This window comes from Buceros rhinoceros, unplaced genomic scaffold, assembly GCF_000710305.1.
Source record: "Buceros rhinoceros silvestris isolate BGI_N320 unplaced genomic scaffold, ASM71030v1 scaffold8406, whole genome shotgun sequence".
In the NCBI taxonomy this organism is placed as follows: domain Eukaryota; kingdom Metazoa; phylum Chordata; class Aves; order Bucerotiformes; family Bucerotidae; genus Buceros; species Buceros rhinoceros.
In genome coordinates this window covers 22,958-49,829 of record NW_010416893.1, presented here as the reverse complement: position 1 = coordinate 49,829, position 26,872 = coordinate 22,958, and the positions used below count along the sequence as shown (strand labels likewise).

Sequence of the window (26,872 nt, the reverse complement as noted above, 5' to 3'; positions counted from 1 at the left end):
TCAAATTTGCTGTAATTTTTTTTTTTTTCTGCTACTCCTGTTGCTTTTGTGGTTGTCATTATTTTTGTCACTGTCATCCTTAGGAGCTCTAAATGCCAGATGTGACTGCATTGTTCTAGCTGCAGAACAAAAAGCCTTCAAAAGCTTGTATATAGTATGTAAGGAAGACAAGACTGACACCAGGAGAGAGGAGTAGGTGAAATGTGGAACATACTTGTTGGGAGTGATTGCTGTAGTCTTTGTCAGTCAAGGAGTTTTCAGGTTGTTGTAACCATTGGGGCATAGTGGGACTTTGAAGAAGGCATTTTGCAAACATTTGTAATGAAAATCTCGCAAGTGAGAGAACAGGGTATTTCCTGAGAGAGGCTTTGTGCTCACTCTGTATTCCTGCTCTGACTTCAGTCCAGAAAGGAAGAAAACAGAAGCAATAATTTCAGCTGAAGAAAGCAGGCTGCTTGCAGATTTGTGAACTAATTTCTTAATGACCCTCTGTGACCCACTGTGAGACACAGATATAGGGATTGGCTAAAATAACACCCTGGAGGATCCAAGGGCATAGATAAATAACCTGAAGCTTCACAGCAGCTGCAGCGGTTATTGCAACCTTGAGGCTGCAGAGCTGCTCTGTCTGGGGAGCGAAATTCCACCTACATTAGGCTGTTAGGCACTCCCCTCCACTCCTGAGTGGATGCTGACTACAGGGTTTAGCCCTAATTTGTCCTTATGGCTTCCCAGTTGATTAGGTATACACGTGACAACTAGATTATTCATTTGAACCTGTTTTCTTTGAAGGAGAAAATGAGTGTATTCCCCTAGAATAGTAAATCTAAGACAACAAATGGCTCATCAGGAAATTACACTTAATAGCTGACAACACAGAAGGGATGTTTTGCTGTGTTTAAGGTGAAGAAAGATATTTTGACGACTAGAAATACGATGTCATACTTTTCCATTTACCTTGAACATGTTGAAGAAAAGGGAAGATCTTACGTTGTCTAAATCAGCATTTGCATGGTAGGTCATGATTAGATGTCCAATCACAGACTTGCCTTTAGGACTAGGAGATGGAGATGTGCTCTGCTGTCTAGTTGCCCTCACTTCCTTTTCTGATTTTCATATTTGCCTCAAACTGCGGCAACTCCTGTAGACTAGTGTCTCAGGCTCCTGCAGGGGGTGGAGAAATTCTGTGAAAAACCAGGAGGATTCTGCTATTTTAGTAGTAATAACAGAATACTGAATCATCCTGAGTATCTTTGCTACTGGTGCTGTTGTTGTACCTTCTGTTTCTTTACTGAAGATGTAATTGTATTTGAGTTTTATTTAATTCCTTAAAGCTGCTTTTAAAAAGGAAATAACTGTAGATTACGAGAATGGTTTTATGACCAGTTAAATGTATTTTTTTTCTGACAGCAGAAAAGTTTGACAAAAGTTTTCATGATAAAGGAATTGCTTTCTTTTTCTTTTCAGGTACCATGATCAACAGGATGTTACTAGCAACTTCCTTGGAGCAATGTGGTTGATTTCTATAACTTTTCTGTCCATTGGATATGGTGACATGGTACCTAATACATACTGTGGGAAAGGAGTCTGTTTACTCACTGGAATCATGGTGAGTGTTTCTGAATTTATTAATTAGATATGAGATTATACTGCTGCAATTAATCCTAAAACGTGGTAAGCATAAAGAAATATTTATGTGCTGGCTTGTAGAGTATATATACTCACACCATTCCCATGATCTTTCACTCCTAGTAATGAAATGGAGATTTTTGTTCTATTTCAGGTAAAATTTAGCAGCTGTGTAATGAAATACAGAGAAACAAATTCTACCCTGAGATCATTTGCAGCTTCAAAATCTCAATGAGTCTTTCATGAAATGTTAAGGTATCACATAACCTCAGTTGTCTTTGGACATGTGTAATTGGCCCAGTACCAATAATGAATTTCCAGTTCTGACTTCAGTTTCTTAATATTAAGTTACTCACGATCAAAGAAATACGGTTGTGGCTCATCTCCATAAGCATTTTGCTTGAACATAGTTTTCTACTCTATTTCATGTAAGTCTGATAACTTACTATCCCTAGCATTCCATTGCTTTAAGCGGATTTGTATAATGCAAGTTTCATTGTAATAGTTTTTTTTACCGTAGATACAATGCAGCGATTGTTAGTATATACAGATTTGGTATATATTTATTAACTGTGCTTTGTGTCTGGTTTTAATTTTTCTGTATTGCACCCTTTGGTCAAGGCTAGGCAGGGAGTAAAGTGATGTATTATAATGTCTGGGGAATTTATGTGTATCTGCAGTATATTAGAAGTAAAAAAGCTCCAGACTGCCACTTCTATTTACATTAACTCCTGTATAAATGTTCCTGTGAATGAGAATGGGAGAATTAGCATCATATATACTGTATATAACAGTTTCTGAGTTTTTGCCATTGATTGTAAGTGATGCAACTTCAGTATCTGCCTCTGTTAAAACAGGTATATTGGGATTATGGCTAAAAGCAAATGGTATCACATAGTTGCTCCTTTTTAGCAGGTGTTTTGGTAAAAAATTTGGTTTTAAGAGTGCATTTTAGGTCCAAAGAGTAAAATAGTCCAGTGCATTTTTTGTAGTGTTAAGAATTTTTTCCCAATGCCTGATTTTTTTTTTTTCCTTTTTAAACATCTCACAAGCTTCAGGTCATTGACCTTTATGGAGAAAGACTTCCAGTACATTTTGCTGGATGTGGCAAATCCGTGTTTCCTTAAATACAGAGTCTGCAGTGAAGTTGGAAGGTACAGGCTGAAAGCAGCGGAATGACTCAGAAGGCTTTTTAAAAGGCTGTTGGCTAAGCTCAAATCTGCCATCTTCTGGGGTATTTGGCTTTGCTCTTCTTTCTGAGCTGGATTTTGATGCCAGAAAGATTAAAACTTGATCATAAATTCATTAGGAAAAAAGGAGGACAAGCAGTATAAATTGCCACAGGGATGTGCAGAATGGGGACAGAAACCTGTTATAAACCTTTCTCTCTTGTCAGACAGAAATAAGAAGCAAATACCTGAAGGTGCAGGTATGAGATCGTTTTGTTCACTCAAATTGTTCAGCACTTTTTTGGAATTTCATTGTGAATTACTGATTAATATATACCACTTGCTCACATGACATTTCTTTTTCACAGCTGAAACAAGATTCCGTTGAAAATTAGACTAGCTAAATGTATATAGATAATACTCATCTTCATGCATTTGTTTTTTATGATTAAAAATTCTGCAGCTGCTTTGGAAGTACAAAGGCTCCAATCAGAATCGCCTGGTAATATGTTTGTGATAGATACCTCCAGAGACAGAAAGCATTCTTAACCAAAAAATGAACCAGGTAGCTTGTGTGTGGTGATAGGTGAATCAATACCGAAAACCTGACCTCTAATTACATTTTTAAGGACATCTGCAATATGGCTTTGGCAAATGTCTTCTTTAAGAAAAAAGTTACGGAGCAATGGGACAAAGTTGAACATTGAAATTGCTTTTCTTTTTTTTTTTTCTTTTTTAATAAAGGAGCTGAAAGATATGAAGCATGAAACAGTGGACTTAATAATGAATTATCTGCCAGCCTAATCTAACAGCAATACCAAAAAGTTTATAGGTTTTGAATATAGTTCTTCAAAACCAGCTACTCTTCTGAAGCTTGTACAGTAACTAATTAATGTTTGATGTGGAAAAGATAAGATCCTGAAAGAACAGACTTACTGATTTTTATTTCAGTAAGAGTGGTTGATGATTAAAAAGATAATATATAGTGGAATTAGTGCAACAAAATTAAAATGTGTATGTGATTTTAAGAGGGGAAATGTAATCCTCTAGCTTCTGAAGTAGCAAATACATTCTTAGATTAGCGTGATCAATACCAAATACCACTGAGTTTTTGCTTTTGGATAAGATTCCTGTTAAAAAGCGTGGAAGGGAGAATAAATAGAAATACTTGTGAATATACAAGAAGTTACTCAGGCCACTGAAGGGTTAATACTGGCTTTGCAAAATGGGAGGGCTCCTTTGGTGTCTTGACCCCAGTGAAAGGAGAGCCCAGGTGCCCTGGCTGTCCTCCCTCTTCTGCCTCGGGAATTGCTTTCTGTGTGACGGAAACTGGACTGCCCAGCTGAACCCTGCGTTGTGTTCCAGCCTGGGAAGTAGACTTTACACAGATCTGCTGGTGGCACTAAGTTGTGCTTATTGAAACTGCAGCTACTGCATTCCTGAGGTGCTGGTTCAAGTGACATGTTTTAAATCCTGCAAATGCACAGTGCTGGAAAATAGGAAAATCTTTACACATATTCAGATTGTACCAAAACGAAAAAAGCCTTGAGGATTGGTAAGAATATGCTAGCAAAGAAGTCTGATCCATGTATTAGAAAAATTTACAAAAAACAAACCCCCAACAACTTGTGAACAAAGAAGGCTAATTAATAGTGACAAAATATGTACTGTCATATTGAACAACTTACCTTTTGACCTTGCAATGCACTTACATATGTGAAACTTCAATGATAATACTGACACAGCATGATGCAGAGTTGGTAGCATGGGTAAATGCAGAGATGTTTTAGACAGGCAGGTGAAACTGAGCTGGGCACCTCAACTCAGTTACCCATCAGTGGGTTTCCAGTGAAATTTCACTAGGCAGCAGTAGTAGACTATGGGTGAGGTGGACTACAAATTGTATAGCGAATGTGTCCTCCACCCTCTGTATGCGTTAGGTAGGTCTTCAAGAGCGCGTTGGATGGGTAGAAGTGTGAGTGCTGTCACTGTTGTCAGAAAAGGATATAGAGGAGATGGGTAGACCTATGGCATCTTCACAGTGCTTTGCAGCTCATCAGAGCTTTGTCTGCCCACTGAATATGTCGTCCATGGTTGTCAGTGCACACCCAAGCAGATGTCTCTGATTGTGGTCTGCAAGCTGAGCTCAGGTGTACATGGAACACTTTCTGCTGGTGCTAAGTGGAACTGCTTATATAGGCAGTACTTCAACCTCCTTAACGGCTTTTTACAGTTAGTGCTTTGGAATGGTTTGCCAGATTTTCCTTGCTTTATGAGTGTAATGAAGTTAGCAAAAATTCAAAGAAAGGCAGTAGAAATTGGTAGAAGTAGAAGGAGGGGGCAAGCGTGAGAAGATACGGGAAGATTCATAATTATTGACTGTGATGTGGGAGATTTTTACAGGTCTTGGTAAGCTTTTGTACCCATACAAGACAAAATTATTACAATCTATTCTTCTGACTCAAAATACAAGAATCTGTTGCAAGGTTTGAGAAGGACTCTTCCTTTTACATCCAGCATTATGTGGTGAGCTAGTGCATTTATGATATGATGCTAAGCTAAAGATGCTGGTTCTTCCTGCAGGGCCCATTGCCAACAATTAGAAGCAGACATGCAGAAGTAGTAGGTCGAACCTATGCTGCTCCAATGTCACAGGATGCAGAGGGTGGTTAGCCGTAGCTTGGACGAAGATTGTGTTAAACATAATAGCTGTTATTTCAGAGTATCTGCCTCGCTAATGCTGAAAGTGCATCCTAATGCTTCTGTTATTGAAAAGAACTCCGAAGAGATCATTAAGCCTGTGAAAGAACCAAATAAATTAGGAAAGTTTTCTTAAATATGTATCATAGAGGTGGACTAGATTAGATGTTTAATTTGGAAAATTTTTAAGTAGCATCTTTTAAATATAGGATTTGAACACCACTCCTGTAGATGAAGAATTCTTATTAGAGTAGTTGCAATATGTACAATCAGTATGTACAATCTGGCCTTAGGGATGCTAGGTTTTACTAGTTTTAAATGGTGAATCAAAAATAAATCAGATCTGATTTTGAAGTTTCTCATGCTGCAGCCTTTAATGTCCTTGTGGAAGTCTGCATTTAGTTCAAAAGAATCACAATTCCCTTCCTATGTATCATGAAAAATGTGATGAGGATGAGGTGTTTCTGCTATAAGAATAAAAGAATCTCTTCATCTAAGGTTAAATTGTCATGTTCGTGCATACAGTTTTATTACAGACTCAGCCTGGTCTTACCAACAATTACAGACTACTGTCTACAAGAGGAATGTGGCACCTACAGCAGTATACTTTGTAACCATGTGATTTTTGTTGGTAGCCAAATCTGACCTGCAATGTCTTTGAAATTTCAGAGTTACTAGATTGTAAGAAAAAGAAAAAAAAAAGTAGATTCTAACTACATAGCTAACATTGGCTGCAGATCTTCTGAGATGATTCCTGAAAAAGATAAAATTAAGGTAAAAATCAGATTTGAGCAATGAAATACAAAAATTATTCTCTAAAATTTTCTATTGATAATGTACAAAAGGTCATAAACTATTTTGAGTATTAATGCCTAAACCTGAGGTTTTTAATTAAAGTTTTTGTTTACATTGTTTAATTCTGCACTGATTTAGTTTCAGAAACATGTAATTCTTTAAGAAACACAGACATGTATTTTGACTTAAAGAGCTGGAAAGTTATGAATAAGACCAATACGCTGCTTTGTGGGTAGATTGGTATGGTTGAACTGATAGAAGCAACTTAATTTTCTGTAATAACAGTAGAAGAATGATGGATTGTGTTGCTATTTAAAGGTTTACCTAGAACATTTTGCACATCGATAAGAATCTGTAATATTTGTATAATTTCTAGTATCTGGTAGTAAAAATTCAGAGCAATGTGGTGAATAGTTTTGTGGATAAGAGGCCTACTAGAGGAATTTCAAAACTCTAGAACGCAGCTCAAAATTTACTTCCCTGACCATACAGGGAAATATGAAAAGCTTTTCAGGCAAGTTGGTAGCATCTCAGGTCCATGTCTCAGATATATGGTAGAATTTAATTTGGTTGGTTCTGAGAATATTAGTGATGTCAGGATTCAAAACAGATTGTGTTTATACCTTCTAACATAATACAACCCGACTGGACAGTATGTCAAGCAGAAATGTAATATGGAGAAGACAGTTAATGATGCTTGAATTATCAGGGTTGAAACTATTAAAAGTTGGGCTGCTCAGAAATTCTTCAGCTCTTTACAATTATTGTTCCAGCACACCAGATTGCCAAAATGGAAGCTTTGTAAGGAACAAACATCGTTTGGGATTATGATACAGCTGTGGCTTCTTGGGATGAAATTTCTAACTAAAATAAAGGAAAATAAATTATCAAAATTGAGTGGAGAAGCTCCAGAGAGTGGTCCCTGAGGTAGTAGTGGTTAGGGCAGTAATCTGAAAAGTGGGAGAATGGCAGAGGCTCTCCTTCCATTTGAGGAAACAAAATCTCCTGAAAGGTGTAACCCTCTTTTGCAATTGGAAAAATCAAGGAAAAAACTTCCCTTGGAAGATCTTCTACCAGTAGAGCAGGAAAGTTTTTGAAGTGTCAGAGGATAGGGGACCTGTTTCCTACTTAGGTCTAGCTAGGGGTTATGGATGCATTTCAGTAAGTTTAAAGGGAGTTAATTTCTGGCTAGAATGAGCAGCAATTGTCTTGTGAGATCTTTGTTTACATTGATGTGATTGGAACAGATGACTGTTACAGCAAAACTTCTGCTTTGTTTTGAAAAAAAGAAGTAATTTTATCTGCAGTGACTTCAGATTTAATACAGCAATTTTCATGTACTTCTACACGTATTCTCATGAAAGCTGTGTATTTACAATAGAGGTGTTGGACAAGAACATCATCGCTAGCCATCATCCTGAGTTATTAATGTTTCCCGTCAGACTTGTAGGCTGCTAATTGAGCATGCTCAGTTAGTGAAATCAGATTTCACCTCCTTGCTCAGAAAAAGTTTCTTTGCACATTGGTTGAAACTGTCATGATCTCCAGAGTATTTTTAGCTGTTATGACCACTGAAGGTTTCCCAGGAGCCCAGCCACCAGGTCACATTCAGTTCTTAACCTTCTCTGAGTTAACACTATTATCATTTATAGATTCCCCTGCAGAAGATAGATCGTCTTCATTTTGTAAGTCATCATTTTCTGTGGTCTTAGAAGTCTTTCCTAGTACCCATCTTGCATTACTGAATAAAAGGAGTTTACTTCACCCCTTCTATGACTACTCAGTACAGCATCTGAGGGTATTTAATCAATTTCACATTTATATATGACATATAATGCTCTTCATAATTTTTATTTTTACAATGTTGCTAAAAACCTTATGGGCTAATTAGAAATAAAGGAATCTGCTCATCTGCTGTTGTGTAGATTAAAAGTTTAAATGTTGCAACAAAGTTCTAGCTGTGGTGCAGACACTCCACTGAAGACAGTAGTAGCCAGGCAAATATTGAATATATGAAAGTATAAATAATGCAAATCTAATTTAGGTTGCCTTTTTGGCTGAGATGGCATAGTTATTGTCCTATTACTCATCCTATTTTGTATCAGTGTTGCAAGGTTACATATCTCGCCAAGTAAACAATGACAAATGGAAGAACACATTCATACACCACCATTTCCCTAGCCTCTGTCTGTCTTGTGGGTGGATTCCTCCCTCACCTTTTGCATTGCTTGTTTTGTAAAGGTTTTTTTTTTACTTCAGGATTTTTTATTTTTTTTAGTTTTTTTTCCCCTCCCCTGCTGGTCCTGTAGGTCCACCTTCTAGAGAGCCAAATGAACAAAATACCTGTTTAAATTCTTACAGGATTTTCATTTTATGCAGAGCAGCAGGAGGAATGTTGTGCCTTTTCTGGTGCAGAGCTAAATTTCCCACCAGAACCATATGTCTGCAAAGCGGACCTTCTCTCTCCCTCAGTGGATCTCAAGGGAAGTGAGCAAGAAATGTGGCAACTCCCTTCTTTCAGCTACAGGCAAGTATAGCAGGACATTTTTGTGACACTACAGCACTAAAAACTGCACTTCACTTCCAGTCCAGTAAACCAAAGCTGCCAGGGGACTTTCAGCTGAGACACTGATACGCAGCGTTGCGTCCTCTCTCACCAATAGCACCCTCCAGGCATATATATGACCTCCAGGCAGCTGCAGAAATGGCTTAGTTCGTTGTTGTCTTGAAAACGTATTTTGGAGTCTTACCAGAGAAAGAACCAAGTGGAAGTGCCAGAGGCGTTTGGTTAGGGGAGTACCGCGTTTCTCTGCTGACGAAATGCTGTTTTCAGTGTCGGTTATCAGCCAGTGCTAGCCATTCTTTCTGCTAGATAACCGTTTAGATGAAGAATTGCAAGCACCTCTCTTTGGTTATCGCTGAAACTGGGCCATTACCAGAATGTTAAATGTAAATGGAGTTTTGCAATCCCTGTGTATTGCACCAGTGTGAACCCTTAGTCTTAGCAGTTGTGAACTGTAGCAAAGGCTTGGTTTTGATCCAGACTTCATAGTCTCACCCTCATCAGGTACTTTGGGCAGCACCAGCTTTTTCCCTTTAGCTGCCATGGCTGTGTCTGCTGTGGTTGACCAGAATTCTCTGTAATAACTTTGTCAGCTTTCATCTGGTCTTTCTGATGATGGCAGCAAAAAGCTCGGGGTGGACTGCATCAGTGAAAAGGACAGAGGACTGTGATTAGACTGCTAAAGGCATCTCAGCTGGTATAGCATATAGTGAGTATATGGATACCTAATCTCGGCAAACCCCAGCAGGATCTGAAGGAGAAAAAAAGGCAAAGTCAGGTCTGGTGTTATAATGTGTACTGTATAACTGGTTAATACAGACCTACCATCTTTACTTATTGCTTTTTATATTCCTGTAGCACTTCAGGATTCTTAACACTGATCCTATGGATACCAGTACTGTGTAAAGACAGTAGAAATATATAGTCCAGGACATTCCTGAACAGTTTACCAAAAGCAAAGAGAGTGGGGAACAAAGAGTCATTATGTAGGATCGTAACAAGTGATCTTGGCACACCAAAATATTAAGTACCTTCAAGGGTTTTGCTAGGCTTTGTAGTAAGTAATACTCTAAAATAGAAGGGGAGGAATTTGAAAGAAAACTATATATTAGATTTTAAAGTATTTCCCTAGAGCTTTTCCTAAGTCAAGAGACGATGCAAAGGATTTTGTCTGAAAGGGCTTATTAGAGTTCAAATCCGTGAAATGGAAGAACCTGGAGTAATAAAATAGTGCGCCTGAGGGCAAATGTTCTAGATGCGATGCCATAGAGAAGAGAATAGATGGACACAGAGCAGAGTAACATAGTAGAAATGACAGACGAAAATAACCATTGCAGCAATCTCTGATATGGCTAAGAAAGAGATAATTTGCTTTGTTAACACAGATGAAAGGAAGCTTGCAATAATTCAGAAGTGCCAAGAGGAGAGACTGTGCAGACAGATAGGGAGGGTTGCAGTTTATGATGCCTAAGGGTAAAGTGAAAGATAACACCAAGTAATAGTTATTTTGTTCTGAAGGGCATGTCTAAGCATTTTATTCAGTTGCTAAATTTAAAGTATAATTCAAAATACAATGATTTTCACCTTTCTTCTCTTGCTGTTTTCAGGTAGTGTGGGCTTGATGTCAAAAAGCCAATGCCTGTGACATTATTTTTTTCCTCGACATAGTCTATTCTTCCCTTCATTTTTCTAAGGAACATCTGTCATCATTTAGGCATGTGTAGTTGGGAAAATAGTGAGCTTACTAACATTTAACAAGTATCTAAGCGAGTCAAGTATAAGTGTAAGTGAGTCAAATACCCACACACACTTTTTTCTATCAGGGCAACTCACTTTGGATTCTAGGCATCAAAGAGGGTGGCATGAACGGTTGAACTTAAGTTGTCGTTCTTTGTCCTGAACAGGAGCAGCATGTTTAGCATTAAAGATATGAAGAATGTCCTAAAGTTGTTTGCAGATAGGTCAAAATGTTTTCATACAGGAGGACAGCAGCTAACAGACTGACAGTCGAGGAGAGTTCTGTCCAGCGTACGTGGCTGTAAGCCTTAAGCTTCAAGATTAACTGCTCAAAAATGCAAGGTTTACATCGCCATCAGACACCTCTCTGATGCTACTGTGCAGTCCAGTGTTTGTTGCTTCTCCCAGCTGAAAGACTAAGGATGTGTTGTTTGTTTGTTTTCATAGTTCTTGCTTTTACTGAACACTAATACACACTGTTTCATATTAAGCAAGAATACTGTGTATTCAGGATGAGGTTCCTGTGCTTCATTTTCAGATCCTTGCAAACAGGAGATAGGCATTTCTCAGCTTATCAGTGGAGTTAAGATGTTATTTTAGATAAGCCCATTTTTAAAACTGTGATATTTAAAGACTTCTCCTGGTTTAGTAGATAAGTTTGTTCAGCATGTATATGCATTCCAGAAAATAGAAAAATTCAGGTAGATCAGCTTTTACAAATGATGGTTGCTGGCAAACCCTTGATCATGGAGTACTTGAAAGAAATCAGATTAATAAGGTTATTACCTGTTTCCGTTAAATGAGGCAAATGTCAGACTTTTAACTTCGGCTCGCCCAAGCTGAGTACACTATATGTGTTGCAGTAATTTTTTAACATCTTCGTCTAAATTGTCAGCACAGCTTGTAACTCTTCAATGCTTCATTTCAGTGAATGCATACAAAACCTTATTTTTGCACAGAAGAATTCTGAAAATTTGAGTAACTGCAAAAGCAGAATTGTCTGTTTTTCAGATTTGCTTGAAATCTCTGAAAATCTTAATAGTCAGCAGAATTAATTAAATTTTTTTGCCATTTTCCCATTTCTTGTGAAACAGTTGCACCTTTTAGTTCTGACTTACGTAGTTATGAATATTTGCATGAACTGATGTTTTTTAATTCTTTGAAATCCGACACTTGCATTTCATCTTTTTCTTTAGCCATGCTTTGAATTGACTGTTCAACGAGGTGGAAGTTGGTGGCTTTTTCAGGTATCTGGCTAAAGCTGCAGTGGACTGATGAGGGAATGTTACGAGTATTTTTTCATTCTCTTTTTTTCCTCACATTTTGACATACTGGAAGTCCTATGTGGCCTTAAAATCAGGCTGATTACCAAGCCAAAATACACTATAATAGCTCTGTAATGCAAGAGGCAGAGAGGGAGCTGACTGAAGAGTGCAAATTCCAAATAGAATTAATTACTGCCTTGATACCTGAAAATAGATGTATTCCTGCCTTTTTAATTTCCTTCGTATTATGTATAACTCCTCTAAAAGTTAAGCAAGAGCTTGAAGGAGTTATTTAGTTTATTACTTACTTCAAAACAGGATAAATTTAGAGTTTTATTCTCAAAGGGCCTCTTCTTGCAGTTGAAGTAATTATTATGGTGCTTTTACTTAGCCTAAATCATTTTAATAAAGAAGTAACTGCTGCATTATGTAGTGTCAATATAAGAAAAAAACAACCTAAGCATATGAAAATTAATTCATGCTACCGATTTACATCTGAGTCCAAATATTCAAAAACATGTCAGGTATGATGCTTACAGTGCCACCATTTTAAAGTAACTGTATTGCCTCTATTTAATTTCTGCAATTTGGTATAATTCTCTCTTTATTAGTATTTTTAAGGATGCTGGGATCTTTAGGGGAGCCATATAGTAGTGCAGAGCACTGTGACATAAAATATTAATTAACATAGTGTACTTTAAATGGAATTTTAGTCTTTTTTCTGTAAGCTGTTACTCGTTTGAAGAATGAGTGTTTTCCTTCAAGGTACTGTAAAACGTAAACATGTAGGTAGTGCAGTACCGCCTTCTTTGGCAGAAATGCTAAAAGAGCTCATTTTCATATCCTGAGAGCCCGCCGTATCCCACATAGCCAAGAGGGGTAACCTGAATCTAGAATATCTTGCCGTTGCAGTGAGCTGGTTTGGGGATGATGAAGATAGCAGTGCACATGCACCATTGAGCTGCTTGTCATAGCTTGCCAGTGACAGTATTCTGCTGCTGCAGGCAGGCTCTTTCCTGTTACTACATATACATACTACTGCTGTTACTTACAGGGTTTGGACCTTGTAACTACTGTTCCATTCTGAAAAAGCATGAGTTAATTGCAAAGGCTGGAATAATTTCAGCTCAAACCAAATTCCTTTCGTCTGTCACCATTCCTCTAGCCTTTTTGGGGTGGCTAGGGAGTAGGATCCAGTATTTTTCTTCTCTGGTAACTTGGCATAAACAGCTGTTTCATGTCTGCATTAATAATCTCATTCCATCTTAGCATTCTTCTTGTAAGCAGACGGGTCTCAAGTTAGGTGTTTGATTCAACATCTGGCCTGAGTTATCCTGACATACTGGGACAAAAGATGTCTTTTTTTGTTTTCATGTTCTTGCTATCGTATGGGGTAACTTGTTTATTTATTTGCCTGCAGAGAAGTTTTCTGCATATTGGCACTTCCCTCCTGCCCTCATTGACAGGAAGAAGACCAAAGGACTATTTTCTGGAGAAGTAGGGCGCATGGTAGAGAATCTCTTGCCTAGTCCTTTTCTCAGAAGGCTTGGTGCATTTCTGAGGTGCTCAGCCTTAAGCTGCGTTGGCTGTCTTCTTCCTTTTTAACTCTTAGTGGGATATAGAGAAGCAGAGGAATATATAGCCCCATTTTGAGTCATATCATGGAGAGAGCCAAACTTGAAGGAAATTTCCATTAAATTCTATCAGCACAGTTTTGGCGAACAGAGGGAGAGGGAACATAAAAGCAGGAAAGCTTAGTATTGAGGGCAGGAGAGAAGCAGAAAATGCAGCAAAATCACAGGGAGCTCATTCAAGGGAATGCTGAGAGCTGCTGGGGATAGAAGCTTTTCTAGGTGAGAATTAATTCCAGAGAATTAGATTTTTGTGACAGAGCAGATGGATTTCTTGGAGCAATCTACCAGGGGAATGAAGAATTCATTAATTGGAGACTTTTACAGAATTTGCTGGTGCCTCAGTTAGTAAGCAGAGAGAGCAGATCAGTTTCTTTTTTTTTGAGGACACTGTGTGAATAAGGGTTTCCAATGAGTTAATCCATTTTGCAGTCTTCATGTGTTTATTAATGGAATTTTTATTACGAAAGCTAGAGTCAGATTTTTTGATTTTTCTGGAGAGAGTAAATAAATGGGAGAGATAAAGAAAGAGTGGAAGAAAGCTCTGCGAATGAAAATGTGGTAAGCTTCATTGTGGAACAAGAGATGCTTGATACTGGAAAGTGTCTGACACAGGTGCAGTAACAACTAGATTGGGGTGACCTGCAAGTTAAACCGAGCCTCGTATACTTGTGTTTTTTTAGTTTTTTAAAATGAACCTATAAAGATATGTTGGGGGGGGGAAAAAAAAAGGCCAAGGCACCAGAGTATATGAATAGTGTAAAGTAAATGATACCTCTAGATGTGTATAATAGATGGTGGTTCTCATTACCTGGTTCATTTTAGTCTCCTTTCCTCTCCTCCCCCAACAAAAAAAAAAAAAAAATTTAAGTTTGCAATGCTGATAAAGGGACTGTCATTTCAAAGGGACAGACACCGACTGGCTTTGGCCAGTTGTGAAGGTGCATGTCCAAGTATATACATGCATATGCATATATATATATACAGAGCAAATTAGAAATTGATATTTTCTCATTCCTGTTTTGTAGAAATGGTCTTCTGTCTGTATGCACTATTTTAAAAGGTAATATAAGCAGAAATACTGTAGGAAAAGATCATTGAAGGACTCAGAGAACAAGGCAGAAGTATACTAAAGTGATTAAATATTAAATTTATTGTTATTTTTAGGCCCTAGAGAAAATCATAAGAAACTTTTGAATTTTTTTTTTGTATGCCAAGTATTAATCTAATCTTATTTTCCTCCTTAGTAATTGCTGTAACCTTGAGACAATTGTTAAGAACAGGGTATTCTACATTTATTTACCAATATTCTGGGTTTTAGAAATTGTTTTGATCACCCCCTTTGTTTATGCACTAGAAATGGGAAGTGTTCAAATTTTCAACCCCTTCAGGAAAAAAGGCAGAACTTTTAAGTTACGCTGTTCACTCATTATTTTGATGCCTTGACAGTTTACCAGCCTGTAGTTACTGACTTTTCCTGTTACTCTGAACTGAAAAAGCCGTAGCATGTTCACTATATTTACCAGGGATGAATCATCTGATGCCTGCCATACTTCTACAGCAAGGAGAAACTTCCACTAAAATCTCTGCAAAATGCAGTAGTAACATCTTGGGGGTTTGTTTTATTGTTTTCAGGGTGCTGGGTGCACTGCACTGGTGGTAGCTGTGGTGGCAAGGAAGTTAGAACTTACCAAAGCTGAAAAACATGTGCATAATTTCATGATGGACACCCAGCTAACTAAAAGAGTAAGTCACACTTTATATTCACAACTGAAAAGGAAATGTGTGTTAATTTATTTTTGCGTTTGTTTTAAATAGTCTCCTGCTCCGTTCTCCTACTGAATTTTTTCACGGGTCTGATTTTGCAAGGAGGACAAATCGAATGCCTTGAGCTTCTCTCTGAACTGAGGGCCACTACAAGTTCTCAGCAGATTTTGAGGATTTCAGTAGTCTTCTATGGAGGGTTCTTGCAGCTGGAGGGTGACTGGTATAACCAGTTGAGAAGAGCAGTTAAATGCTCTGAATCTAAAAACATTGTATTGAACTATAACAGGTTTGTGTATGCAGCATATAGGAAGAATATATAAGATTTTTGTAGCTAAAATAGTGAAATGACTGAAGCTGTGAAGGACACTCTTAAGAAAAAGACATACTCATAGTTTGTGAGGAAGAGAGTCTTTCCAATTGCTTAGTGTACTCAACACAGGGTTCACTCAGCAGCACACAGTGCTGAAGTGACTTGAAAAATGTTTGTAGCTAATTTTTTTAGAAGAGATTATTTTAAAAAACCCTGTAAGCATCATTAGAATTCACAAAAAATATTTTTAAATTTTCCTTCTGAAAATATAATTTAAATTACAATAACATCTTGGAAAATAAAAGAACGCAACAAATAAGGCAACAGAAATCCTTTACTGAAATAAAACAGATCAGCGTGGAGGGACCAAGAAAATTGGTAGGAGCTACACAGTCCTCTCAACTTGTTTAATCTTTGTTATTGAGAAGAGCCAATATGGAGAGGAAGGTTCTTACAACAGGAGCACAGCAGAGCCTGCCCTTACTGGTGGAGAGGGGTGTTGATACCTGAGCTGGAAAGCGTGGCTGTGCTGCAGGCGGGAGGAAGATTGGCCGCCTCAGCACAGCTCTGCGCAGTGGTGCAGTGCTATGCTGTCAGAGGTCCTCTGCTGTGGAAAGCCACATCAGGTCTTTACACACTGTGTTCCCAAGACACCCCGCCCTGGTTGTGTGGTCACCACTGGTCACCACTAATGGGCTGTATCTCCCCTTAGCAGTCACGGTGGGGGCATACTAAGGGTGAGTGGGAAGGCAGTACTTACAGAGGTATAAAAGTGTCTGACTTGAGATGCCGATCTGAGCTTGTTGATTTAGACTCCTATTATAGTCATTTAAGGCTTTGTTGATACTAGACCACAGACAACAACTTGTCCCTTCCTAACACAGGCACTGTTCTAATATAATCTGACAGCTAAGCTCTAATTGTCTTTCAGAGGGAAAAAAGTTTTGTGAATATTGGCCAGATTCTTTGTCTGTGTTCATTTGTGTGTTTTAAAGTTTATTATGTTCAGCTGTCCTTCATATAAATTTAAGTATCAGTCTAATACTGTATTCAAGTGGTGCTTTGGTGGCTTCAAATTCAAGGCGAGTGAAAAGCAAACCAAGCAAAGAGATCTGTTGGTTACACTGCTAGCAGAGAGGTTTCCTTACAGCCTGGAGATAGCCATTCATTGTGGAAAAGCAAGGAGTCAGGCAGGGAAAGTGAGGAGGTCTCTAAAGTGCGATTGTGTTTCCACCGGTCAGGATCCAGATTCTCCAACGTTTGTACAGGTACAAGGTGGGGACCTCTTCCTGGGAAGAGCTACTCTATGACATTACTGCAATGCCTTTACTTGGACATTGACTAGCTCTGATGCTGCGTTGACTGGCATGATATGAAGTTGGAGAGAGAGAAAATAAAGATTAATAATTACAGTTTTCTTTTGCAAGTCATTCTGTCATTAATCAACATTGCATTCAAATTCTTTGTCTGTTGTTTTCAAGTATTCTTGAAAATTTTGGAGAACCTCAGAAGAAACTGGATGTACTCTTATCTTTAACATTTTATGGAAAGCCTCATTTAAAAAAAAAGTTCAAAGCACTTATGAAATAGTGACACTGGCCACATTAATTGACAAGATATATTTTCATCTCCTTGGAGAATGGTAAAAAAGAAGTAAGACTAAAAATGGAAACAAAAAAGAAGTAAGTTCGAATAGCTCTGAAAATTTAAAAGACTGGAAAATTGCTAAGAGAATTAAAAGGTACTAACCACAGAACAAGAAAGAGAGACATTTTATGATCCTATTAAATACATTTAGTTAATTACCATACTGATAATGCATTAATATTTCCTCACTGTAATTTATATTGCCATAAACAACAAATTGTGCTAACTCTTTAAAGAGGGACGAATTATTCTCTGATGCAAAGAGAGCTGGACCCTGTATCAAAGTAAGAGGAATATTGCTCAGCAGCCCCCTTGGTCAAGGTACTGCTTTCTGCCCTCAGTGCTGCAGCTTCTTGATGTACCTACTTCCACCCTTAAGGCAGGGTCTTAAGTGCTTCAGAAAGAGTTTATAACAGAAAAGAGAAGACATGACATAATGCTGTTTTTGTCAGCCTGGTATTTTTCTTTTATTAAACAGGTGAAAAATGCAGCGGCCAATGTACTCAGGGAAACATGGTTAATTTATAAAAACACAAAGCTGGTTAAAAAGATAGACCATGCGAAAGTAAGGAAGCATCAGCGCAAATTCTTGCAAGCTATTCATCAGTAAGTACTATTCGGCTTTGGTTTTCCTCTCCAGGTGTTTGCTCCCAGTTTCCCTCTTTCTCATAGTCGCTCTTAGTCCCCATGTTGTGTCCTGCCCCTTTCTGTCTCTTCTCCCCCCACTCTCTCTCTCCTTTGTAGGACATTGCTCTTGGGGTTCATTTTTCTCTAGGTTGAATTTTCTCTAACAGTCAGACAAAGATAAGGTTTTATGGTATTACCTTATTACAAATAAATAAAAAAGTGTGCTGGCTCTCTATGTCCAATATGGGGTAAACCAAACTTGTTTATATATATATTTTTTTTTAATTTTCTCATGCTTCTTGATTATCTAAGAGGGTTTTTTTGCCCTTTACTACTGACGTTATCCTTTGTTGTTACGTATTTGCTTAAAGGTAGTAAGATACAAACTACAATAGACAGAAGAAAATGAAAAGAGTTTCATTTGTAGTAGAAGTTTTAATAATTTAAAATCAAAATGATGTGTTAGAAGAGAGTCTATGAATATGTATATATGTAGTGTTTAATGAAAAGAGTATGTGTCAAGCAACATTGTACAGCTCAACAGCAGTTAGTTGCCTCTTTCCACCGTATATTCTCAGTGCATAAAATCAAATGTTGTGACAGCTATGACCTCTAACATCCATTCTGGAAAATGGGGAATATATGCCAGCAGCTGTTGCATGACCTTTGAGCACCTCTGACATGATTCATGTGAGTTCTTCCCCTTTGCTGATATCTTCAGGGTTTGAAAACAAGCCTGAGAACTCTAACTTTAAGTTCCTGAATTATGTTCTTGCCAGACTAGTAATTTTTAACTAAAATTCTTAATACATACTTGTCATAAAGGACATCAAAACCAGCAGAAGTGCACAATGATTCATTTACTCTTCCTTGGACTACATCGGAGGAAAAAAGGAGACTTTTGTCCCCAGGAACCTCTGAGTCTTCTTGAGGAACAGTCAAGATCCATGCCAGTATTTGTCTGCTCTATTTGATGAGCGCATCCAGCCTGAAGCAGCCATTTTACAGCCTAGGAAATTAGGTTCCGTGATACACTGGGTCTGCGTCTGTGCAAACCTGGGAGGAGATGTGAGGGAAGCATCCATCATGAAAAGAACACCTCTCTGTCACCTTGCAGGAAAGGCAGGAAGGAAAGGCCAGGTTAACATATTTCCTATCAGTAAATTTAGGCTAACAGTTGTTGTTGTTCTGTTTCATAGCATTGTTTTAAAGCAATGTGTAGCTAAGCTTAAGGTATGAAGTATTCCAAAAACCTTGACTGTTGTACTGTATTTAGCAAATTTGCAGGGATAAATGTGACTGTGCTGTTGCAGAAATACTTGAAGGAGTAAAAAGATGACAGAAGTTGGGTCATTTTTATGTGGATATATTTTCGCAGTTTGGTCATTCCACTTAGCTTAAAGGATTGGGAAGTGGAGAGGAGTGTCAGAGGTTCTGTGATGGAGGATGGCATGTCCTGAGCCTCCTTTGCTGAACTTGAATACTCAACTGCAAAAGTTATTCCTCAACATTTTAACTTTTCTGTTTAATTTGTGTGTCTTGTGTGCACACACACTTACTCAGAGAAGAATCTGAAAAGCACAGTAGGCTTGAACTGCAGCTCTGTTTTTAATGCAAGCCCGGAAGAGTTTCACAGGATGCGAAGTGTTGTTCTGCACCTACCTTAAAAGTTCATTAATCAGGTGGGGTAGAAGAAGGTAGCAGCAATAATTTTTTTTCCTTGGTGTGCCAGCCACTTTGAACAGCTACGTTAATAATGCATTTCCCGCTGTCCTTCAGCACATTGCATCCCATTCCCAAAACTTTTTTGTTTAAAGAAGGAAAAAAAAAATCATTTTCTCAGTGTGCTAAAGAATGGGGCATGGATTAAAACATTGCTGTAGCGGTTTGCTTTCTTCCAATTGTAGCGGAGTAGATAGGTGCAAATTACTTCTTTCTCCCTTTGCGTCTTCGAACTTTTCTCAAGTGACTAATATCTTCCTCATAGACTTCCATCTTCTGGATTCTTAGGTTCTTACAATCCTCCTCCTTCATGTTTCCAACCATTTCACTGGAGACAGAAGTAAGAGGAATGGAAGTTTCAGGGCCAGTTTTGTGTAAGAAACCAGAGCAGATCACAGAAGTGGTCTCAAACTCATGGTTACAGCTCTAAAACTGCTTTCAACTGGTTTGGGTCTTTTTTGCTTTTCGCGCATACTAAGTAAGGTGAAGGTGAAATTGTTGTTCTAATTGATACTATTACAAGGCATTCTATGTACTGTATGAATAAGAAAGTCTATAGGTGATAGTTAATGAGAAGGTTTGAAGCTATTGCAGGTTCCTTCATCGTGAATGCAAGTGAGTTAGACTCCACCTCAGGCACTTCCTGATGGAAAGTTGGAACTCTCTAGCTGGAACTCTGCTGAATCGAGCTCACTGTGCTCATTTGGTTGTTTTAGTATATATTACAGTTTGTTTTCTTTTGTTTTGTCTTTTTATTTCAACAAAATGAAAATAGAGCTCGGAAGTAAGTTGTATAAGCTGTTCCTTTCTAAATTTGCAGAGTTTACCACTGTCTGCATGCAAAAAATAGAGTCTTTATTTGTGAACTTTAGTGGTCTGATTGCTGCCATGGAAATGCGATCCAGAATCATGATTTTTTTTGTTTGCTGTGATAAGTGAAGTTCATAAAATCAAGATGTTTCATATTTTTCTCTTTATGCATTTAGGAACAAAAGTCTGACAGTTTTCTTTAAATTCGGCTGCTGCAGCTAAAGACTTGCCATTACCTAGAGATACAATTTTACAGTCTGTGATAGGTATTGGGTTGGTTACCATGAGGAATTGTCATGTTGGTGTCAGTTAGTACTTGTACTGCTACAGTAATGGATTTTTAAAATTTCTAAATTAAAATACTGGCTAGCAAACAGATAAATCTGAAGAAAAGCACAAAACACATATTTTGGAAATTATTTGAGAGATGCTTACGGAAACATTACAGTTACCATTCTCCAGTCAAATCATTACATGCTTAACTTCTTTGAGAAATTATTCTGTTTTGAGATTGTAATGATGTAACCCCATGCCTCGGAGAATCCTCCATGGTTTTTGCTTTAGAATATCTCCAGCTGATAGCCTCTGAAAGTACCATTCCTGTAGTCTGCATCTATGTTGTGCTCTGAAGGAAGCCTCCAGGGGAAGAAGAGCATATGACATTCCAGTACAAGCCACTGGAATGTCAGTTTTAGGTGAACAACTGATCTCTACTGTAACAGAGTTATTTCCATTTGTTTTAAAAGATATTTCACTCTTCACAACTCATTTTCTCATGGCAGTAAGCCTAGATACAGAAGGAAATGCTTAGTAACTAACAATATCAACCAGATCTTCCTGATTTTTGAATCTCTTAAAGAAGGCTTTCTTTAAACTAGCCATCTAAGTAACACCGTCACTGAGAAATAGACAGAGTAGGCGTTAGATCCCACCTGCCACAAAATACTGTCAAAATTACTTTGACAGCTAAGCAAATGGTTGGCTTGGTTAGCCCTTGACATAGTAGTAGACTGCATGCTTTATTATCACACTTTTATAAATTGATACATTTGTTTTTGAAAAAAATGCTATTTCCTGCTTTCAACAGCCACCAGAAAAGTCGTTGGAAGTCCAAGTATTTCTCTGTTGGGAAATGTTGAACAAATGGCTCAAGGGAGGAGTGGCTTATTTGTGAAAATCACATCTACAAACCACTCCTCTAGCAGTTAACCTGAAAAACATGGATTTTATTTCAGGGAACATGTAAGAAAGGTCATTCATATATCTTTCAAAGAATGTGTATAACCAATACTAATGCAGACAGGTAGACATCAAAGAGAAAAATACACTCTTGCTGCTGTCAGAGTTTTTCAATGCTGTAGTTTAAATAAGACCATTGAAAAGGAATGTGTAGTCTAAGTTTAAAATGTATTTCTAATTGTATTTAGATTCATGAACTATGTAAGAAAATCGAATGTATTGGCAAGTACGTTGGTTATTTAGCTGCTGGTCAGATGGTAGTTCTTTTTACAGTCGTGAGGAACTCACTTATCACTGTATTTCCATAAGGTTCAAACACCTGCTAACCAAATCCATTTCCGACAGAACAGGGGTAATACCTGTATCTAGTCACGTAGGCATGGGAAGATTCAATGATTGCTACAACAATAATGACAAAAAAACAGTTGTTCTATGTTTCTTCCTATATCTACTTGTCATGATACTGAGGCTTTGAGGAATGTTTTGGCTTTCTTTCATATAGTCTGGAGAAATTGTTATCTCTGTTTCCGAATTCAACTTGGACCATGGCAAATGGTATTCCCAAGGACATCACATTTCCTTGCTCTTTCCTTTTTTGCGGTGTTGAAGAAGCATGCTTCTCATTGTAGCAAGCACATGACCAATTCTGACTTTACACAAAGTACTTGAGACATTGTCCATGCAGTTACTGCTCTTGTAAGTTTTGTGCATGCTTTTAGAAATCCTAGTATGACCCCATACACAAAAAAACCTGACTTAAAATTCTGCTTTTTAGATTAAGAAGTGTAAAAATGGAACAAAGGAAACTGAATGATCAAGCCAACACTTTGGTGGACCTGGCAAAGGTTAGTAGTCAATTACTGTTGTTTTAACATTCCTCCTTTCAAAATGAGGAGTTTTTAAGTGAATAATTTATGCATTTATATATATATATATATATGCAAATACTTTTAACGAGTTTCCTATTTGTAGAAAATGAAAGTATGTGTGTGCTTTGTGGTTAACACCTACCGAATGAAACATCTTGTTCGTGGCTCTGACCAGAGTTTGAATGCACCGTGTTTATGGTTTCTTTGTACGTTTAAAAAAGGTTTTGCAATTGATAGGCTGATCCTGAGGGCTCCTGAAGTGACTGAAGTGGTCATGGTAAATGCTGAATTGTGAGTGGGCTGCAGCAATATCGCTCTGTGTAGTAAGGAGATTTCCCATCTGGTGTTAGTGACTGTGCCATAAGTCACCATAGTACATAGGTTCTCACACAGACTGGAATTAGAGGTCCTGGTTTTCTATTCCTGTTGTCTTATGCAGCAGTAACATCAGACAAGTAAAATTAGGTCTGCATTTGTTGTTTAAAATGAATAATAGCTGCCTGCTTTGCCAGTATATTATAAGACTTAGTAATCTTAAGCCTTTTGAGGTGAGGTTAAAGAGACTATTCAGTTGCAAACTGCTTGTCTGTTGCTGCTGGGATTAATATAAAATAATAACTAGAGAGTTAGAGGGCTGACCGGATAGCATTCCAGACTTCATAGTAGACATCAGTATTTAGCAGTTATTTTGATCTTAATTTGAGGCTACATTAGAGGTGTTAATGGGCTTTTCCTCAGGGTTTCTTCTACACCTCTCCATGTACCTCAAAACCCTCCTGAATTTAAAGTGCATCAAAGCAAAGATTAAACTCTTCATTGTTCATTCCCCTTTTGCTTGAGAGAATCACCTGACAAGTTGTTGAAAATACATTTCAGTTTGGCAACTGAAAATACATTTCAATGCTTCTGGCAACTAATAAGGTCTTTTCAGATACTATTTAGTGTAGACTGCTTCACTTTCAGGGTTGTGCTAGCATCTTGAAACGGAAGGCAGAAAAATGGGTTATGAACACTTGTCTGATACTGAAGTACTTTTTACTTCAGGCAGTCAGTCATTCAATTAAATTGATATCCGTTTCCTTTGGATAGTTTATAAACTTCAGCCAGTTTGTTTACTCAATTACATCCTGATTTGACCCCGGTTTAAGTCTAATCTGAAGTCTCAGTCTATCAGAGGGAGAAATTCAGTAATTATTTTTAAGTAATTCCAACTGTCTATAAAATAACACATTTCAGAGTACATTTTTACTGATGACTGTGGCATTTTAAAGTACACACTATATATTTGCTGTAACTGAACACTTTTTTGCACAGGGCAGATAGATTGGGGAATGCAGAAGTATTTGATTGTGCTTGAGAACGTGATTGAGCTTTTATTCCTTGCACTAAATTTCAAAACCAATCCACCCAATTACAATTATTACAGCCAGTTCAAGAAAACCTGATCAGTTTAGGGAGAAGCAAATGAACAACATTTGTGTTCCACTTAGAAGAAGGAAGGTGTTTAAAACCAGTGGCAACAGAGAAGAGGCTTTGGAGCCTTTGGTCTCTTGGTGACTCACACAACTGACTGTTCACAAAGATTAGCATGGTGCATTTCTAAGCACCTGAACTTCTAAAAAAGGTCTCGTCTTCTGTCTGATTCATTTAGACCTTGATGTCTGAAGTGGTACTCTAAATATAATACATTTCTGCGCAACAGATTTAGTAAAAAGTTTATTCTGAATCTACAAGGAAAATGATTTCACGAGACAAGATATTAGTATATTCGTATCCCTTTTTCTTTGTGAAGAGCAAAGGCATTCACAAACCCTTGTAGAATTGTGCTGCTTGTTACAGTATTTGTAAGGTCTCTCTAAACCTTTGTTTACATCTTTCTACTTTCAGACTCAAAACATCATGTATGACATGATTTCTGACTTAAATGAAAGAAGCGAAGATTTTGAGAAGAGAATTGTTACTCTGGAAACTAAACTGGAAACTTTAATTGGCAGCATTCAAGCTCTCCCTGGACTGATTAGCCAGACAATCAGCCAGCAACAGAGGGATTTCCTTGAGGCTCAGATACACAATTATGATAAGCATGTTGCCTACAGTGCTGAACGGTCACGATCTTTGTCGAGAAGAAGGAGATCATCTTCCACAGCACCACCAACTTCATCAGAGAGTAGCTAGAAGAGAATAAGTTAACCACAAATAAAGACTTTTTGCCATCATATGGTCAATATTTTAGCTTTTATTGTAAAGCCCTATGGTTCTAACCGGTGTTACCTGGGTTCTGATGTCAGAATTCTGGATACCTGAACACATTTTAGGCCAAAATGAGTGAAAACTCTTTTTTCCCCCCTCCTCCTCTCAGATGCACAGTGAATGCACCTATTATTGCTACATTAGATTGTTCCTCCTGTAATTTCACAAACTTTTTATTCATGCACTTAAAACTAACTTTACTACTACAGTATATACTATAATAAAAAGGTTAATTTCTGCACAGTTGCTTGGTTACTTGGACTTAACATGTGAAAAAAAGCTCACAATCAAAAGGTCTAATTATAAACTTTTAAGAAAATTAATCAAAGCTTAATACTTATCTCTTAGTATGAAAAATAATTCTCTAAACTTTGCTTGCAGTGGAGGGGGAAAAAAATCAATATTCATCTAACAGTGTGCTGTATATGTAGTCATTTTAAAAGGTCACTGACAGCTTCGATTTCTGAAGTGATTAATTAAAAATATAGTTTATCCTAGAAAATGTCATGAAGTATGCTATGGGTTTTTTAAATCTTAGGGGTTTTGTTTAACATGCATTCATACGCACGCACATAGATAATATATATACATATGTACTTATGTATATAAAATTATTTATGCAATGCCCATGGCAAAGATCTTTTAAATTGACTATTTGTAAAGCTACTGGCATACAAAGAGCACAGGTAAAGTCCTGTTCATTTATTCAGAGTCTCATAATTATGCCAGGTAAGTACATCCAGACAGAAGCATCACTTTCAAGCTGGAGGTCTCCCATGAATGCTTTTGGGTTTTGAAAGTGTTAGATTGCTACTTCCTTCACTCCATATAATGTTTCTGGAGTGGGTGACAGACATATAAGAGTTACAGTACACATGACTGCGTGATGGCAGCACAGTGTTCTGTGTACAGTACGTTTGGGTAATCCCTGTGAGCTCTGCAGTGCAGTCAATCTTAGCAAGACACGTTCAGCAATATTTCCAAAAACTGCCATAAACTGGAGTAAAAGCAGTGGGGTATCTGTGGTAATTTACTTTCATGCACATATAATACAGTCTCTTGCTTTCGTTTAAAAAAAACACAAAGCATAGTGTACAGGTTCGTGAAACAGTTCTGGCTGACTTTTCTCCTAGTTTATATTCCAGGGTAGCAAAACCAGGTGAGCTTTAATGTTCAGCATATGCAACTTGCATTCACAATTCCTAATTACAAATGGGAAATTATTTGACCTTGTGAAATATTTTATAGCACTTGCTATTTATGAAATATACTAGTCTTGTCTCCACCCCTCTTTACAGACAAGATTGACATGATAGATAAGGATAAAAAGTAGGCATGGATACTGTTTCCAAGGAATACTACATCTGCCTAGAAGTAATTAACATGCACGTTGAAGGAGATGCTGATTGGTCCATGAGACATTGTGAGTGCTGCTCAGTAGCGACAGGCAGGGAAGATAGCAATGCAGAAAGTCAGGGCAGAGCCGTGCTGGACAAGAAGAAGAGCTGTTTTCCCAGCACCCAAAATTCCCCAAACCAAGGACATAATCTGAAAAACAGCAGACACTTCAGGCCTGTTTAAAATAAAGGGTCTGCTTTTCTGGCAGGTACAAAATACGTAACTGATTCATATAAGTTACATCCAGAGGCATTGCTTGTCTATGAAGAAGGTTGAGTTCTTCCAACACTTTCTGCATCCTTGAGAAAGATTATGACTTTGTGGTGTTTTCTCCTCTAGATGAGCAGGACAGTTGCACACCTTCAGAGTGCCTTGTTTACAGACTGTGATACTTTGTGACTGGAAATAATAAGCAGTATGCACAGTATTTGCAGTTCTCCTTTTGTTGTTACGAAGTTCATTTCCAAAGGAAAAGATGGATATTATATAGCAGTAACACCGTACTAACCCCCTCGTAAACTAGATGATGAGATTTTGAATGGTCATGAGGCTACCTGCTTTACCCTGTTAGCAGGATTAAAAGAAGTGATTAATAATATTGGAATTTAGTAGTCGTTTCAGAATTCTTTTTCTGAAGATTTTTGTTTGTCCATTCTCACATTTCTTCTGTTTAATTTAGAATATTTTTCCTGTCATTGAATGTGAAATACACTTGCTGTAGCTTGAATACATTCCTTTTGTCCT

The 26,872-nt window shown here is 37.7% G+C and overlaps 1 protein-coding gene across 1 annotated transcript; it reads left to right on the top strand.

Moving 5' to 3' along the window:
• The first annotated feature begins 1,471 nt into the window (after positions 1-1,471).
• KCNN2 (potassium intermediate/small conductance calcium-activated channel, subfamily N, member 2) lies at positions 1,472-25,078 on the top strand. Its single transcript, XM_010137976.1, has 5 exons — positions 1,472-1,609; positions 15,125-15,235; positions 17,692-17,819; positions 22,387-22,456; positions 24,368-25,078. Exons 1-5 carry the CDS (start codon positions 1,511-1,513, stop codon positions 24,653-24,655), a joined length of 696 nt encoding a protein of 231 aa, XP_010136278.1. The 5' UTR covers positions 1,472-1,510; the 3' UTR covers positions 24,656-25,078.
• The last annotated feature ends 1,794 nt before the right edge of the window (positions 25,079-26,872 follow it).

Bases quoted from the DNA above. Each gene is read 5' to 3' on its own strand.
- KCNN2 (XM_010137976.1), top strand. From the start codon at position 1,511: ATGTGGTTGATTTCTATAACTTTTCTGTCCATTGGATATGGTGACATG. The intron at 17,820-22,386 runs GTAAGTACTATT...TCTGCTTTTTAG, and splicing joins TTCTTGCAAGCTATTCATCA to ATTAAGAAGTGTAAAAATGG. The intron at 22,457-24,367 runs GTTAGTAGTCAA...TTCTACTTTCAG, and splicing joins CTTTGGTGGACCTGGCAAAG to ACTCAAAACATCATGTATGA.